Raw genomic sequence first — 18,644 nt, 5'->3', positions numbered from 1 at the left:
TGCACGTCCCGACGAATTAATGCGACACGTGTGTATATGTGTGTGTATGTACATTCTCGATATATCTCTGCGGACCTATGATATTCCATGCGCGCTGCTCCAGCAAGCAACTATGCAGATGATGCCGTCGAGCTTTTGCTGATGCGCGCTAGTTTCTAACAACAAAGCACACACAAACACAGCAGCTCGCGAATTATGTACAGAGCGCTATGCTTGCTCGGCGTCATCCTTCCACTGGAATTTCGCTTCGTCGAAGTTCTAAGGGCGTGTGCGTCACTCTCTATTTTTAGAATAGATAATTTTATTGAACGCACTTTGCGTACACACTATAAAATTATCACAGTTTAGGTTTTGCAAAGTTTTGTAGCTTATCTTAGAATAATTTTTATTGCAAGACACTTTTTGAATGTGGTATTTTTCGTAACACTCATATCAAATATAGTGATAGTCATGAATATAGTGATTTTTGGAAAATTTTAAGTCATGTGCACAGGAATACACTGTTTGTGTAATTTAGAAACTATTTGTCTCTACGCTCCACACCACAATGTGAAAAAATCAAGACAGGTGAAAGCAACAGATGAGATGAAATTCAGATTAGGAATATTTTCCCGGCAATTTACGCGGATAAACCGTGTTTTCCTGGCTGATTTCAATTCCTTACGTTGCTCTATATTAAATTTAGTATATGTGGGATATTATTTAGCGAAAAAAAATACGATTTTAATCATGGAGACTAACGTTGCAAATTTGTAAATGTGTATAATGCCGCTCATTGGAAACATTTTTAGCCTTATAACCCAATATTCTTACATCCAACACCATAATCCACATCTTCCTTAGCAAATAAAGTTAAAAATAATTTTTGGAACTCCCCTTCTTTTTGTCAAAAACGCGACAGTGACAGTGTGATGGCGTTTCGTGCATTTTTCTTAAGCATATACGATCTAATCTGTTCCTCCGGTGGATTCAACAGGCGGCAAATTAAATCTCAGAGCCGTTGGCATGAAATTCAACGGCAGCCTGGAGCGAGAGACCGCAAAACAAGCGGAAAAATCGCTGAGCGGAACAATCTTAATCCGCGCGAACGCACAACCTGCAGATCGCTCTCGCGTGGTTGCAAATTAAATTTGTCTCGTTGCGTGATTAATGCAATTTCCGGGAAGGTAAAGCGAGCGGCGGATCTTGCGGCCACGTGGCTGCAGAAACTGATTGACTTTTGGTATTTAGACGGGGTAGGTGTACGTATGTGACGTCAGCCCCGACGCCTACTCGCGCCTCGTCCCATCTCATTTTGTGCCGAGGCATGAACTACATGCGCTGAATTGAGCCTGGCCGACCTCGTTACCCTCACGACGCATCCGAGCGACTCGGCAAAAATTGTTATATATCGAGACGCGAGATGCGCAGATTCCGCCTTCCCTATGTATGCCGACACCCTCATGATGACATGATCAAATCCACGCACGTGAAAACCTTTATGCCCCGAGGCTTGACATATTAAAAGATATTTTAGGCTGGGCGATTATCAAATCGTCCTGGTCCCGGTAAAATTGCGCAACGTTTAACAAAAATTCAAATTTTCATTGTCGAATTGATTGTTGACCTTTTCTTGCAACAAGGAAATTCGCGTTTGGTTGTTGAAAGTTGTGCAATTTTGCCGGAACCAGAACGAAATCAAAAAACGGCATGAATTAAATTTTTCAGGGGGTATAGGAAATAGGAATTATTTGTACTGAATAATAGTTTGTTTTATTGTTAGTGACTAACTGACTCTAGATGGCCTTCATTTAATTGAAATCACGCTACAGACAAACAGACAAAATGAACTTACCATTTGTGTAATTTTTAAGTTATTTTTTTAGCTGAGAAAAACAAAGAAATTTATAGGAATGTGAAAAACCAAGAGCTGAAAATTTTTCTGTGCCTTCAAATTTACACATATCATGGTTTTTGTATGCATTTTGATTTTGACACTATCTAAAAACTTGATGAGTTGCAATTAATATTAATAAAACCGCAAATCGAAAATTTACCATATCTTTAGCCGATAAAGCCTGAAAAAATCGTCGATTTTCCTATGAATTATGACACCGCTTCCACGCTCTAATTTTAATTTTCATAGAATCCCACCTACTCCGTTTAAAAAAATCCAAAACCAGTGAGTCTCTATCAAAATTGATTTCAAAATAATTTATCGAAAAACTACAACGTCGAATCCTAAGAGTTTTAAGACAATTCCATTCCGTGCAACGTTTTTAAAGAAATTGTTATTTTTTTTAAAAAAAATTAATATCTTATGTATGCAATGCAGTTGTTGTCAACGTCGGAGGTAGAGTGTGTCGTCTTTGCATTTGCTTGATAAGCTCGCTCTGCAGTTTGCGATTTTATTCGTGGACCTCTTGATGAGCTCGGGGGCGCTGACTTGACTGAAGGGTTAAAGGTAAAGGGGCTGCGAGCGGGCTGCTTGGCGAACAAAGGCAGCCGTGGTTGCACTACTTGATGTTGTCTGCCACTCTTAAAATCCGACGACAAGCTTGAAAGTGCGCGGGTCCTTCGTCGTCGTCGTCGTCGTTGTCGTCGTCGCCGTCGCGTACCTGTCCGTGTACGAGCGGCGGATGGGGTTCGTTAAGAGCAGAGGATGACAAATTATTTTTTGTGACAGCAGCCGAGCCCGCCGCAGTGTATGAAACAAACGCTTTGAACTTTGCTGCCTCTCCTTGCGGATTTTGAATATTATCTGGCTCAGTTTGTCACTCAGCAAGGAAATTGATTTCACGTCATATTCGGCTGGCTGACGTGAGCCGCGGGCAAAGCTTTCGCGCGTCTCTTCCGCTTTTTCCTTAAATTAGAGTGCTATCTGCACCGTTTTTTTTTATTTGGTGGGGATCGACGATTATTCCTCAAAGGTTTGATAACGCTTTTTGACAACAGACGTCAAGCTAGTCCTGACACGTGTTTTGGGAAATTTATTTCATATGAAAAGCCACCCCTATCTTGAAATTGTATCTTTTTGTCCGTTTTCAAGCCTTATTTTTATTATAAAAACCCGAAGCAAAAGAAATGCGGCATAAAGCTAGTCGCCTATTTTAGATATGAACTGTTGCCAATTTTTACAATATGAACTTTTAATTAAAATGAAACCAACTAAGCCGAGGTAATCATGTTTATTTAAGTTTCAAAACCTGGAGCATTAATAGGTATTAAAATATAGTGATTAAATTTGATTCAGGAACACATACATAGTTGAACTAATTTTAATGAAGGGAAAAGCTAATTTAAAGTGCAGGAGATAGACATAAAGCTCTCGTTTAACCTCTATGTATCAATTTCACAGACATTTTTCAATAAACTGCTGAAACAAAATATATTTTTAAGTTTTTTTGTTTTGTTATCTTCCAAAATTTAGCAACAACTTAATTTACATGAGTACGTCTTCAACTTCTTGCTTCATTTGCTGGATTTCTCAATTTTTTAAATAAACTTTGCGCCAAAAATGTAAATATTTGTGGTTCCTCCTGGAATTCAAATTTTCCCTCAGAGCCCGAGCCAAAATTTGACCTGCAAAAATGCTGGGAAAGAATGCGGCTGGCAGATCCGCGTCGGCTTTGGCGAAACTTTGCATGGGGAACAAAGCGGCCCGTGTGCGGGTTGTCTGGCCGGCCGGTGGGTGCCAGGGCATTTCTGGTCGGTCAGCTCTCTCTGGCTGCGCCCGGCCACCGGAGCCGAACCGTCCGACATGCTCGGCCGGCTCGCTCCGACCATAAATACGTTATTGTAGCGGCTCAGCCTCCGGTGGCTATCTTCATTCCGGCCAGATTTACACTCCGCAATCTCCACCTTGGACCCCTAAATCACGACCGACCGCCCGCCCAGACCTTTCCTCGACGTCGCGGGCGTAAAAACGCCGGCTGCTGGCATCCCTTTGTCCTCCCGATGCCTCTAATCTCCACGCTCGACTTTTTGCGCTGCTTGTCTCGTCGCCGGCATGCAAGGCTGACGTGCCAAGCCCTTAATTTTTTTTTCAATCAGCCTGAGCCGACCAAAATCAATTTAGAACAGCTCCGCCCACAAGAAATTGAAACAGTTTTTGTAAAGCGCTGAGAATGGGATACTTTTTGTTTGCATTTCTAACACACAGTACATTTTATTTTTATTTTTCAAAACTAAGCAGAGCTGAATTATCAAACACCTTTAGTTCCTATTTTTTAATCTTCAATGCATTTAAAAAAATCGCAAAAAATTTGCAAAATCTAAAAACGTTACCAAAAATTTTATCGATCTCAATGCATTTCTTCCATCAAAAGATTATAGAAAAAATTCTGGAAGCTTATCCACATATTTATTAAATATCAGAATGTACAAGCATATCAAATTTAATTTTAGATTTCAAAGCATTTCGTTCTTTTTGCTAATTTAAAATTTGTTAAAAAATAATATGAGCTGCGAAGATAATAAATATTACGTTTTGATGTAATTGATTATCAGCAACCAAATACCGTGTAAATTTTCTTACCTCTTCAAGCTTCAAATTTATTTTTGAATGATTAGAAAGCAATTCTTGACGTCTGCGGAAGGAAATGTTCGCTCTTGCAGAAAACACCTTCGATGGAAATTCCCGATTTCGCTCATGCAATTTTTCAATGCACTCAAGAGGAATGGACGTCAAGCTGCGACATGTTTTTAATGCCCAAAAACTCCTCGGGAGACGAATATGCAGCCGGGGGGACGGGAACGGGGCTTATTCCAAAACACATGCAACGAGAGGGGCGCTGCTTTCATTTCTTTGGACGCGCACTTTATGGGAATTCGATGTCGTGTGTAAGCTGCAAATATAACCAAGGAAGGAAGGAAAATAGTATCGTCAAAGGCGAGAGCAGGCCGTAGGATTTGGCAAGCGAGTGAGGCGAGGCTTTTTCTCAGGCTCAGCAGCTCTTGCGACTAATGATTTTGCGGTAAACGAGACGAGCACAGCACACGTCCTGCTCCTGCGGCGACTTTTTCTTTCGACTTTCGAGGGAAGATAATCATCCCTCTCGTTTTGTCAGCTGCGATCAGATAAAAAATATCTCAAGGACGTCAAAGCACGGGGTGGTTTTTTCACTCAGCCTCCAAATTCATTTAAGCATCACAAAATTTACTTCCACTTTTTTCTTTCAAATGTGAAAAAATGATAATTTGTAACGTTCAGGTACTTGAGAAATCATGAAGAAATTTGGCATTTTTATAAATAATTTCCCTTGTTTGTTCCGTAGATAAATAATTTTATACTTATAAAAAATTTGCAGTTGCATTAGTTTCCAGAAATCTTGAATTTCATTAGAATCGAGGGTAAATAAAGTTCTAAAAAAGCAATATTCATTTTTACCGTAAGCTCCAAAGCGATTTTTTATGCGGAATGAGAGTTTCGCCAGACATAAAGTAGAGGTTTCGAACCGGAATGAAGAGAGGCGTTCTTTCCTCCGATGCTAGAACAATGGCTGAATTTTTAAGAGGGCACTCGCAGTCGGTGCCTTTTGTGTTACCCTCAAAAGGAAAGGTCAACAAAAGAAGAGAAGCGGCGGAGACGGCGGCAGCCATTTCGAGAAGTTCAATTAAATTCTACGGCGCGAAGAACGCACAAAAGATCTGCTCGTGTGATAAGAGAGCCTAAGACATATTACGCCATCATTACTTTTGGATCGTTCTATTTCACTAAATTTAAACGTGTTCGATAAATCAATCGGAAGGGCATTTATTTCGAATTCTTCCGAAAATTCATCGCAGGAAAGGAAATGACTGAATTTGACGTCGCGCACTCAAATCGAAGATTAATTTATTATATATTATTGTTGGCTGTTGGGATCAGACATTTTTCAAACAAAATCGCATCATCAAGCATGAATCGTTGGGAAAATAGCGTCGAGCACACGCTTCAGCCAACAATAACTCCATTGCAGCCGAAGTGAATGAAAATCGATTTGCCGCAGAACGAGGGAAAACAAGATGTTTGTTATTCGACGCGCGGCGGACAACAGCACAGCAGCAAAACGCAGAGAGACACTTTATCAACGACCACAACGCAGGTTTAACTCGCTCTCTCTCTCGCACGCAAATTTATCCAACGCCCCTGAGACGCGCCTGTGATGCATTGCTAATTACTCTTGCTGAACACTTTATAATTAGGCGCGGGCAAAAAGCGGCCTGCCGGTGACACTATGCCAACGGCTGAATTATGCCGCACGAATCGCAATGAGCCGCAGCCTCGGGGCCGCAGTCGCGACCGCGCGCTGCGGCTGCATTCATTTCGGCCCCCGATTGCCTGCCAACTTGCCAACAGGCTCGTCTGCGATGCGTGCGGCTAACACTGCAGCACCAACCGATTAAATAGTCTGAGACAAATATTTGGATGAATGAATGAATAATTTATTAAACGCAATTATGCGTGCAACACTAAGCTTACAATCGTCCGTATCAATTTTTACAATTCTTTGCTGCTTCACTTAAACTAATTCTTTTAGTTGAACCTGTCACACCATTCGCGAATATTTGAATAAATAATTTCAACCCCCACCTACTCTCGGTGTTTGTTGATAACTTGAATGAAAATATCAGCGGGAGCTAGATTTGCGATAAAATTAGTTCCCAGTGCGCAGATCCAAGATGGCGTCTGAATGTGGGAAACAAAAAGCTCTCTTTGGATTGCCGTACGAGTGTCAAGAGTTTGTTTTTACGATCCAAAAGACACAATTAGTTAAGAGTAATGCAAATTATGTCTCAATATTGACGAAAACTTAGTTCTTTTTGCGCATTTTCACGTGACGTTTTTTCGCTGGAAAATATTATTCCTCTCGCTCAAATGAAAAAGGCTGTATACTTATAACTCATATTTCTGTAAAGAAACACAGAAACAACCAGGAGAGAAAATTATATCAAAATTTAATATGAAACAAACTGTACAAAAATAATATGTCTGATGAAAGGAAAGAAAATTAACAAAAATTGCTTCCAAATAGAAATAAACCTAGATGGATCTTTAAGGTTAACAGCTTGCTGCTTCAGCCCATCAGACTTCATCACTAAATATTAAATACCCAATTTATTTTAAGAAGTCAGTGTTAAAATAGAAGAGGTTGCTATTAAATTAAAAAGAAAGTAAAAACTTTACGGATAATGTAGATTTATAAAAACTTATTTCATTAACTTCTTACCTTAGTCAACGTTTTTTTGCTTGCTTGCTTCTATTCCTGTATCGTCTTTGATTATTTTGAAGGACCAGGGGGAAACTAAACCGAAAATAAGCAGAAAAAACTTTGGCCAAACTGTATCTATAAAGACATGTTATAAAGTCATCAACGCCAGACTGAAAGAAACTGTGAAGCACTCTCAGCGCAGCAGAAAGCAATTTCCTGTGGCGAAAATTGTCAGTTTGATGGACTTTTTCGCCGACGAACTTTTCTGCTCCCGCACCGAATTAAATTAAACTAGCAAAGAGCAGGTGCGCCGTTTCTTTTCCGCAGCAGCAGCAGCAGTAGCAGCGAGGAGGATGAATAATCATTATTGGGCGCGCGCAAAAAGCGAGAGCACTGCTGCTTTTCCCCTTGCCTTCACTATAGTTCGTGTTTGAGTTGGCCGCGCGCTGCAGCAGCAGCAGCATTTGCGAAACTAATTAGCTACCCTTTCAGAGTCGTTCACAAAGAGGCGGAAAGCGGCGGGGGCGGCCGGCTTCCGCTCCCGTGAGAAAGGAAACGGACTTTTTTTTCGCCGAAGAAACTCAATTTGCATGCACTGCGAAGTTTGACGGTCTATGTCATCAAAGAATGAAAAAGAGAGCAGCCACGTTTATTTTTGTTTGCGTCCAATTAAATAACGTGCTGCTCGTTTCTTGGTCACGAATCCAGTCGCCTTTTTCATCCTGCTGCTGCTTAATTAACGGATTGCCTGTGCGACCACAAAACTTTCTGCTTGTTTCCTGCAATCCCTTGTGAAATTCTGATGATGCCCTAACACCATGAAACCTCTTTGTCAACAATAACTAAACAGTCTAAAAATGCAAATTAATGTTGTTGCTGAATTTAAAATGGAATTATTTCGGACTTTGGATTACAAAAACATAGCAAAATAGTTTTACTAGATCTACGAAACAGGAGATTCTGGAAGATTTGAATGATTTTAAATTAAATCCTATCCAGCAGGGACTGGATTCGTGCGACGCGCAGATATGGCGTCCGGTGGAGTATGGCGCGAAAAAACGGTCACAAAAGTTTTGGTCAATATTGTGACATAATTTGCATTACTTGTACTAATTGTGTCTTTTGGATCGTAAAAAGAAACTCTTGACACTCGTACGGCCATCCAAAGAGAGCTTTTTATTTCCCACATTTAGACGCCATCTTAGATCTGCGCAGTGCGAACCAATTTTATCGCACATCTGGCCCCCGCTGATCCTACCAAAAATTCCAAGACATGAACTAAAGATTTTCTAATAGAAGTTTAATATATTTTTATTACTTCTAAAAACGACCTGCTATTAATCCTGAAACTCAAAGAAATAATTTAGAAAAAAATGGGTGAACTTTGCTCGAAATAGGACTTCTATATGTATAAAAAATATATTGTATCGGGCAGAAAGGGGCTGAGCAGGAAATCCAGGCGAGGCGGAAGGCAAATCGGATCTTTTCTCGCGGGATAAACCCCATTATGTCCAGATTTGCAACGATTTTCACAGCCGAAGGGAGCGAGCGCCCATTGTTGCGGCCACAATGGCGGGGCATCCATCATGCGTGCCGCCTGCCAGTCGCGAATCAGCATAAATATGCGTTTCAGGAGAAAGCCAAAAGCCAAGCCAGGTTGCGCCAGACGCCGCCGCCGCCGCCGCTTTTTAACTTTCGCAAAGATGCATAATGCCGCGTCGCGCTTTGAACAATGCCGCTGCTTTGTTAACTAATTCCTAAGCGCACACAAGACGACACTTCAAGATTCAGTTCCGGCATTTGCTCTCTCTGCCCATTCGCTCTCAATGTGTCTGCTGCTTTGAGCTTTGAGCGCTCGTCAATTAGTGCTAATTGACTCTGCATTTGCGCATTATTTAATAATGATTAAAGATAAAAAGCACAATAATTGCTTTGACTTACAACTCGTCCTGGTCCCGGGAAAATTGCGCAACGTTCAACAAACACCTAAATTTTCATTGTCGAATTGATTGCTGACCTTTTCTTGCAACAAGGAAATTCGCGTTTGGTTGTTGAAAGCTACGCAATTTTGCCGGGATCAGGACAAACTACACTATAATAAACAGCCAAGACCTCAATTAAATAAACTCATAATCTATTTTGTATATTGTTTTTTAAACAAAAATTTTAAATAATAAATTTATTGTTTATTAAACTAATTTATTTAATATTATACACTATATTAATTTATAAAAATATATTTTATAATTTTTATTTAAATATTCAGATTTCATGTATGACCATTATATCGCAAAAAATCTCATTAATGTTCGATCGTATAGTCATATAATAGTTTAATAAGAGGAATCACGCATGAAATTTAAGATTAAATCTTGGAATCAACGACTCACCAGGGTTCGCAAACACCAGAATTTTTTCGGAATGCATTGCAAGAAACTGTTTTTTTGTGGGTGTTTATGAAAATTTGCGCATTTTTCCGAAACACGAAGATCAAAAGTCTAATGATGGATAACCAAAAGAGGAATTTTTACAAAATCAGTAAAAAAACCAGTGGTTTCTCCAAAAGACAAAAATTCTAATACTAATCGTGATTTTCCAAGAAAATTTGAGGGCGAAATGTAATCTTCTAGGTGTTTAATTTGGAAAACCCAAAACTGGTGCGTTTTTCCAGCTGTTTTTTTTTTAAACCAGTGGTGCATTTCTGTGCACTGCAAAACAAAAACTCACTACCTTTTAAACCCTTAAATGACAAATAATACTTATTAAGCGATCATAATTTATGAGGGAAGTAATTTTGATCCAACCTGTCGAATTTCGGTTTCAAAGGGGAGCAAGATTGCAGAGACGCGTGTGCCCGGCGGCCAGATGCCAGAGTGCACCGAGAAATGCGAGTCACTCGGCCGAGCTATGCAACCATTTGAGCACTTTCGGCGCGCACGCTGCCTACCCCTGTGCGCTGGAGCGTTTGCTCTCGCAGCAGCGGCGATTTAATTGCTTTTCTGAATCCACCTTAATTAAAATTTAAGGCGGGATTAATCAGTTTAGTTGCGTGGCACGTGGAGTTATTTGTGTTTTAGTTAGGGGAACCGACCGCTGGGAGTTGTTTCTCTTTCTTCTGCATCGAAAAATTCAGAGCGAAAGGGTATAAATTTTACACCTTGCGTTTTGTTCAATTCATCATTCGGCGCTTTTGTGCGTGCAGTCGTCTGATTTAATTAATAACAAAAAAGAAAAGCAGCCGGAATCCGAGTTGCTCGGGTGAAAATACATATACTCTGCTCTCGCGGAGTTGGTCGGGTGCGTGACATTAAAAAATGAAGTGTCACGGGAAATAATGGAAAGTGGGTGAAAAAGCGGAGAGGAAAAAGTGACGTGACACCAACAGCGCGACGTTTCCCTCGTATACATTAGCATAATATGTGCGCCTCTTCTCCGCGGCAAATTTAATACAGAATCCAGTGAATGACCGATTGCCTTTCTTGTCTTGTTGCAGAACATGCTTGCAAGGACTTCACATGCAAGGTGCAAGAATTCTGCATATCTCCCGACTTGCTGTGTGACGACGTCAACCACTGCGGAGACAACTCAGACGAAGCTGGCAGTGACAAATGTCCACGTAAGGAAACATGAATTTTTGATTTCATTTAACCCAAAATAAAAAAAGTCTTTGTAAGAAAAGGCAATTTTGACGTTTTTATTTTCCGTTCCTTTTTTTTCGATTGCATCAACTTTGCGACGATCTCCTGAGATAAATTGGAGCAAAAGCCGAATTGAATGCACTATTTAGAGCGCTGGTTGGTACGAGACGCGACGCGTGCTTTTGCTTTTAGAGAAATCCCATTCGTTTCCAAGTCTCACGAGCGTGCCTCTATTTGTGCTGCGGAGGATGTAACGAAAGTTTAAATTGAATAAACTTTCCATTAGCAGAACGCAGGAGAAAGAGAGCATGGGAAAATTGCAGCCTTAACCGAGTTCCACTATTTCTCTCGCTCGGTGTAGCCAACTATTGTGGCGACTTTTCTTCTAGCAGCTCGACTTTTTACCCCAGAGAGAACTCAACTTGATTCGCTTGCCGCTCCAATCGTGGCAATGGACGCGTCGACACTCACAAGTGAATCGCAAGTTGAATTAAAAGTACATTTTAATTTACCCGCTTAGCTTTTCTGGTGAAATACTCTCCCACTTTATTTAATTTCAATCCTACATCTGAGAATAAAGATATTTTTTGTATGTCTCAATGCCATTAATTATTTTTATGCTTGCCGATTTTTCCCTTTCGATTTCTCGTACATCTATTTGGATGGTTTGAGGATAGAGTAATTGAACTAATTATTTCCAAAATGGTTTGGGTATTAAAAAATTTATGGACAAAGATTTAATTGAACGAGGGATTAAACTGCTAATGGAATTGACATAAATCTAACAGCTATTTAAAAAACCACTCCGACTCTAAAAATGAGGGCTGTTTTTCTAAATTTCTTAAAAAATATGTAGAAGTAAATTACACCAATTTCTGCAATTTATTATAAAGTTTATTGAGCTTGAAGTGTTAATTCACCAGTTGTATAAACCCTTGGTGTTCGAAGCCGCCAACAGATGGCGCAACCATAAACTTTATTAAGAATTTAATTTTAATGCACTTCCGCTGCGATTTCAGTCTCAATTCTGCTACTATGCATTCTTCAATTAATTTTCTTTCTTTTGACGTGCTGAAAACCAAAATCGGTTCAGCCAATCACCGTAGAATCGTGAAAAACTATTTTTTGAAATATAAAAACTTTTCCAACGTTTCTACGGCGAATGGCTGGACTGATTTTGGTTTTCCGCATGTCAAAAGAAATAAAATTAAGAGAAGAATGCACAGTAGCAGGACTGAGTCTGAAATCACAGCGGAAAGTGCCTTAAAATTAAATTTATCACGAAAGTATATGGTTGCGCCCTCTGTTGGCGGCTTTGAACACTAAGGGCTTATGCAACTGGTAAAATTTGGCAATCTCTTTTAAATTTTATTGAACTGGAAATGTTAATTTGATTTATAAATATTAAAATTGGCTAAAATAAGGGAATGAAAAGGCACTGTCCAATTTATAAGGAAGGACGGAGCTGCAAATTATTAGCTGATTTTCGGGCAGACTTCATTAACATCGGCGGGCGAAAATATTTCCAGTGCGGCGCTAAAGGCCCGTCTGCGTCTGGCCTCGGCCGGATGGGCTGGCTGGCTGGCTGGCTGGCGGGCAAACAAGATTAATCCACAATTTAACCCCCGCGTGGCGCACGCACGAAACGGCTCGCAGGCCAAATAATTTTGACATTCATTGGATCATCCATCTTTCCCCTACAGAATCAAACGCAGGCAGGCCCCATTTTTCTTGCCGCGCGCACCCCTGCTCGTCGTGTGTAATTTAAATGCGGTCATAAATTAGCCCGGCAAGTGACACACGAATGCGCGTTTGTCCGCAGCCGGCCACGAGATGGGCACCATCCTCGGCCTCGGCATGCCCATCTTCCTCGTGCTCACCGTCGGCCTCATCCTCATCGTGTGCATCTCCTGTGTCGGCTGCATCTTCTGCGTGTGCCGCCGCCTCAGGGGCAGCAACCGCCGGCCGCAGGCACAACAGGCCAACTCGGACTATCCATGTGAGTGCCGCTCTCCGTCTTTTTCCTTTCTGCTTCTCGCTGTGCCCGCGCAAATTTCTATTTATGCGATGGACACTTGGGAATTTCAGTCGGTGATATTACAGAAACAAAATACTTATTATTTTTTTACGAATCATTGTCTTCAAATCCTGATTTAAAAATCCAAATAAACGATAATTTATGATTGGTCTAAAAACCCTAGATAAATGTGAAATCAAAAAGTTTATGATCTCTTACATTTCATTCAGATTAAAAAATATTTTCTTGTACCATCACAGATAAAAATGATTCAGGTTACTTTAATAATTTCAAACAGATAAGAAGATTGTGATGTCTTGTCAGTTAAAGGCCTCTTGAGGTGAATTAATGTGGGCACTCTAAAGATTTAAAATTGATCCTTTACTCTCTGTTTCTTTCTTTCTTTCTTCACTATAAGTGCGCGTTTAAAAACGTTTTTCAAATAAGGAATAAATTAATTCTTGTTTGTTTATTGCAGCATTTTTATGCAAAAACAGATTTTTTTCATCAAAAAGATGTCCATTGATCGTTCATTGCTGTCATCAGCCTACTTTATTAATGTGTTTTCTTTAAATTACGACTGAAATTCCTAAGTGAAATGTTCTTGTTGCATTCGTATTTTACGCATGGAAACATGAATCCGTGGCTAATTTCAATACACAAATTTTAGATGTCAGGCTAATTTAGAAGAATTATCTACAACTAACGATTTTAAACTCAAATGCATCATTTTAGAAGCAAACTGTGTTCAAATAAATCAAGAATTTTAATTCTTTTCGCCTCTTTTCCCAAAGGTTTAACGCCTGATTAACTTCATTCATGTGAAATTTAAATATCAAAAAGCTACATAATCGCACATGTTTAACTGCTTGCCAAGATCACATAAATTTTATTTTACGTCCACTTTGATTGCCGCATTTTTAAAGGAGTCGATAAACGTCATTTTTAATCAGAGAGCCAGGCTTTGAATTGACTAGTTGCATAAACCCTAAGTGTTCAAAGCCGCAAACAGATGGCGCAACCATAGACTTTCTTAAAAAATTAGTTTTAAGGCACTTCCGCTGCGATTTCTGACCCAATCTAGCTACTGTGCATTCTTAATTAAATATGCTCTCTTTTGACGTTCTGAAAACCAAAATCGGTTTCACAATAATTGCCGTAGAGTCGTGAAAAACTAATTTTCGGAATAAAAAATCTTTTCCAACGTTTCTACGGCGAATGGCTGAACCGATTTTGGTGTTCAGCACGTCAAAAGAGAGCATATTTAATTAAGAATGCACGATAACTATATTGGGTCTAAAATCGCAACGGAAGTGCCTTAAAATTAAATTTATTAGGATAGTATACGGTGGCGCCATCTGATGGCGGCTTCGGACACTAAGGGTTTATGCAACTGGTCAAATTGATGGTTTTTAATTTTTATCTCCATTTAGATTGACACCTTCATGAATCACAAACGCAGGATTTTAAATTTATGCACCTTTTGAAAAATTCTATAGTTCAAAATTATGCAAAACTTTTTAAAAGAGCACTTAAAATTTAATAAAAAATAATTTGTGATTGTCTTTTGATGCGATGCTATGCTGGCTGTTGTGTTGGCGGTGGTCTTGAATCGTGCCGTGAGTGTGCCTGAATGAGGATCAGTGATTTTGTATGTGCTTTTAGTGACGCAGACGCACGGGTCGAACGGGGCAGGCGGCGCCTACAGCAACACCACCCTGGCGGCGCAATATTCGGGCGTTTCGGCCACCCTTCCGCGTTCTCAGCAACAGATGGGCTCCAACTACTACGCGACGGCGGCCACCATGGCGAGGCCGCTTCACCACCACCAGGAGGGACCGCGAGTTTCATTCCTGCCGTCGGGAAACCTGCCTCTCCCTGTGGCCCACGGGTACAACAACAGCAGCGAATCTTGGGACAACCCCACCACCTGCCCGGACGCGTCAGAGCGGCCGGATCAGACGGGTATGGCCCTAATTTTTTCAACAAGTCAATTTAAACGGATATTGATCGCCTTCACATCTCATCACTAGAAATTAATTTTAGATTTGAAACTGTCAGCGGGGTCCAGATGTGCGATAAAATTGGTTCGCACTGCGCAGATCCAAGATGGCGTCTGAATGTGGCAAGCAAAAAGCTCTCTTTGGATTGCCGTATGAGTGTCGAGAGTTTATTTTTACGACCCGAAAGACACAATTAGTACAAGTAATGCAACTTGTGTCACAATATTGACGAAAACTTGGTTCTTTTTGCGCATTTTCACGTGACCGTTTTTTCGCGCCATACCTCCATCTGCGCGTCGCACGAATCTGGCCCCCGCTGCAAGCAATTTTTTTAAGCTGTTTTTAAGTGAATTGATACTTAATAATTCGAGATAGGAAAATCATAAAAACACTGGTTAATTTATCTCTGATTGAGCCAAAATTAAAACTCTAAGTTTTCGAAAATAATAAATATAAATAAAAATAAATAAAAAATAAGTTTTTGACGATAAGTGTAAGCCAACATTGCAATGTAGCTAATTATTGTCCTAAAATTATCTTCCTCGAGTGATCTATAGTCTAAAATTTAAATATTTGTTTCTTAATTTTGTGAAATAATTAAAAATTTACATTTACCGAAATTAAGACTTAAAATATCTACTACCGGCGTTGCAGCCTTGTCTAGCAGGTTGCCTACACTTCCCCAACTTACTTTAACTTCGTCCGCATTTTATTGGCCAGATCGAGCGATTATCTAAACAAAATCGATTTCTCATTCCAGAGAACTGCCATCCAACCAAAAGGATGAATGGTTCGTCTAGAAGGTGAGGACCGTTTTTCCAAGTTCAAAATTCCAAGCTAACCTTTGTGTAATTGTTTCAGAAGGCGAGGTTGAATCGAGATTCCAAGGCCCACAGGGAGAAGAAATGCAAGTCCATGTTGGTTCCGACAGTACCCCGAATCAGCATGGCAATCTGATTTATCATCGTTTTGTATCTACGCCACACACACACATATTCAACTGTCATCATTTTTAAAGTGGAGTTTTTACTGCGAATCGACAACATTGCCGATCAAAATATTCAGTATAATTATAGTTTACGGATAATGTCTTAGCACGAAATACTGTTTCATCCGATGTTGGATATAGATACATATATTTGTGGTTTGTGTTTAGTCATCTGGCGCACTCCTGTACTTTCGAAAAGCATGTTTTAACGCGTAGAAACAGTTCCAATCTCAGGACTGCACTCACATACATATGGTACACACACACACACATTTCAATGAAATATCAGCAGACGGTACAGGAATGAATGGAAAGAAAATGTTTCATATCAGAACCGAAATATCAAGGCCGGAACAAATAATATCATTTTTGATAAAGCCGTTTATATACATTAAATCGATTATATTTTACTCTGGCAGACAAATAATACGAAAGTGAGTGCGCGCGGCGTTTAATTGTGTGTAAATTATGCTATCACTGGACACAAAAGAAATTGAAATACTACAACTGTGTGATGTTTGTATTAACTAAAAAAAATCACTACCTGTCGAGAGGACGATTTTGCATTCGTGTGTTGGATATAATAACAAATTTAGCCGACGACACGCTAACTTTTTAGAACGGCGGAAATTCGAGCAAACGCGAATAAATTTTCAAGGGACTAAAAGGGGTACGGAGGAATTGATTAAAATCGAGAAAAGTGCCTGTTGAAGGGTCTGATTGTGCAGCAGCGCGGAGAAAAAATAATAATTGTGTCGATGTGCATTTGTTAATTAATTCGAGAGAGGGCTAATCTCTCGAAGCGCATGAATTTCCGATTCGGTCGATTAACTGTATAGTGTGTCATTGCTAATCCAAATCCATGCAGATGCGTGCGTGTTATTTGGTTTCGTTTGTTGTCTGTTACGAAAGAAAGAAAGGGAATCAATAAAAAGCGCGCGAGAGAAAGGTAAAAGAAAAAAAAAACAACGCTGACAATACTTTTAACGTGCAGAATATAATTATCATTACGATTTAACTCGAGTATGCGGCATGTATCGCGTTGCGCAATAAACAAAAACACGCTCTCTCGTTAAAATGTTAACAAAATGACTACGAAGCAGCCATTTTTCAACTCCAACTGAAGAACTCGAGTGTTCATAATGAAATTACTTAATCGAAACAGATAGAGTTACTCTCTTGCTACCGTTCTCTCTATCTCTCACTCTCGTTCCATATACGATTGATTATATAGTTTTCCCGAGGCCAGATGAATAGACCACGACGTGTTGTTACCATGCATTCTTCCTCTGGACTAAACGTAAAATAATAATAAAACTTTCTGTTCCTATACAACACACAAACACATTTGATGTAACGTTGGAATATCGTAGACACACTGAACACAAACTTTTCTATACGCATATTTATCGGTTGTACGTGCTGAGAGACACAATGGTTTCGAGGCGATAAATTTAGACGAAAGAAACAAAATACAGACACGTTTAGACACGGTGGAAAATTACGAGAAGACGAGAATACCCTGGATAGAAAACTTATTAAAGAGCTAGGAATATGTTATAACAAGAATTAAACTATATATTATAAACTGTGGCATTTGTAATTTTCGTTCAGCGTAAATAATAACGACCTATAGTGTTAGAGTTAGCTAACTCTAATTGTAAGTGTGAGCGTGAATGAGCGTGTGAGCACTCAACAACAAAATCGTACTTATAAATATATGAACTATGTATATGCGTAAAAGCTTAACAATTAAAACGTAATATGTATATTGCGTATGTGTGTGGAGCATTTACCCGCAGATCTAAACACACAATATTATCGGCTAAGGACAAGTACGCATACATATTATGCATCATGTAAACCGAACGTGAAAAGTACTATAACTACAATAGGATATAATTATGGACTAAAACTAGGCTTTCAGTGTGACCGCGTGTGTGGTGGATATTTAACAAACAAACAAACAAACAAACAAAAAACCAATCGAGATGTAAATGTATGGGTTCATTAGCGGAGATAAGTGTTGTTGTAAATATACAAACGTGACATTCACAGATGATATTTCATATGATTTTCTATAATACGACGAGAGACGTGGGCACAAGAACTTGTTAGTAGCTGAATATACGCCGCAATATTGTTCGATTCTCATTCTCCGCAATAATAAATTGATTTTCGACGGGATCCGTCTGCGCTGCCGCTCATTTTGCACCAAATATCATCGCATTTCGAAACTTATCGGACGCCGCGGTGTCCATTTTTGGGAAAAACGTAGCCCACTCTGGATGCTATAAATATCAAATCTGCATATCTAAATTAATGCCGGCACACTTGCAGCGCCAATAGGACGTGCCCGAAATAAATTTCGGTTTATTCTGAATTACGGCGGAAAAAGCGCAGCGCAACCCCTAACTCATCCGCTGCCGGTGAATATTCATAAGTCTCACTCATGACTCGACATGTATAACAACACACTCTCACTCACTCACATGCGAATTCCGTGTATGCAAACAATGTGGCCAAGCATCTGCGAAAATTCACTCTAGCCTGTCCATGTATTGTGTGTCACGATGAATGAGTTTAAGTCAGATATTCGGCTAAACGGCTCGGCAGTACGCCGGCCGCTGGCCAGCAAATTCGGAATATTCGGACTAGCACAATATGTCATACTGAATATATATGCGAATGGAAAATAAATCATCTCTTTAGTAAAATTGTTTGTTTTTAACTTTAACCTCTTTCTAATATAAAAGAAGAATAGATTAATAAAGAGCTTATAATTAATTTGCTATTTTAAATTTATTTATTGTTATATTATCTATA

General features: G+C 39.6%; 1 protein-coding gene across 3 annotated transcripts in view; it reads left to right on the top strand.

Annotated features, from left to right (window-relative positions):
• Positions 1 to 18,535, top strand: part of loaf (lost and found) — a 72,003-nt gene extending 53,468 nt beyond the window's left edge. For 2 of the 3 annotated variants that reach the window (XM_065491292.1, XM_065491302.1), the window contains exons 5-9: positions 10,666 to 10,788; positions 12,633 to 12,809; positions 14,493 to 14,792; positions 15,591 to 15,633; positions 15,692 to 18,535. In XM_065491292.1, coding sequence (XP_065347364.1) covers positions 10,666 to 10,788; positions 12,633 to 12,809; positions 14,493 to 14,792; positions 15,591 to 15,633; positions 15,692 to 15,704 — 656 coding nt within the window. In that variant the 3' untranslated portion in view covers positions 15,705 to 18,535. The remainder of the gene's footprint in view (positions 1 to 10,665; positions 10,789 to 12,632; positions 12,810 to 14,492; positions 14,793 to 15,590; positions 15,634 to 15,691) is intronic. The other variant, XM_065491310.1, reaches the window with a different exon arrangement.
• Positions 18,536 to 18,644: the final 109 nt, after the last annotated feature.

This window comes from Cloeon dipterum, chromosome 1, assembly GCF_949628265.1.
Source record: "Cloeon dipterum chromosome 1, ieCloDipt1.1, whole genome shotgun sequence".
In the NCBI taxonomy this organism is placed as follows: domain Eukaryota; kingdom Metazoa; phylum Arthropoda; class Insecta; order Ephemeroptera; family Baetidae; genus Cloeon; species Cloeon dipterum.
Note: the sequence above shows the minus strand (reverse complement) of the source record. Positions and strands in the feature narration are given on the sequence as shown.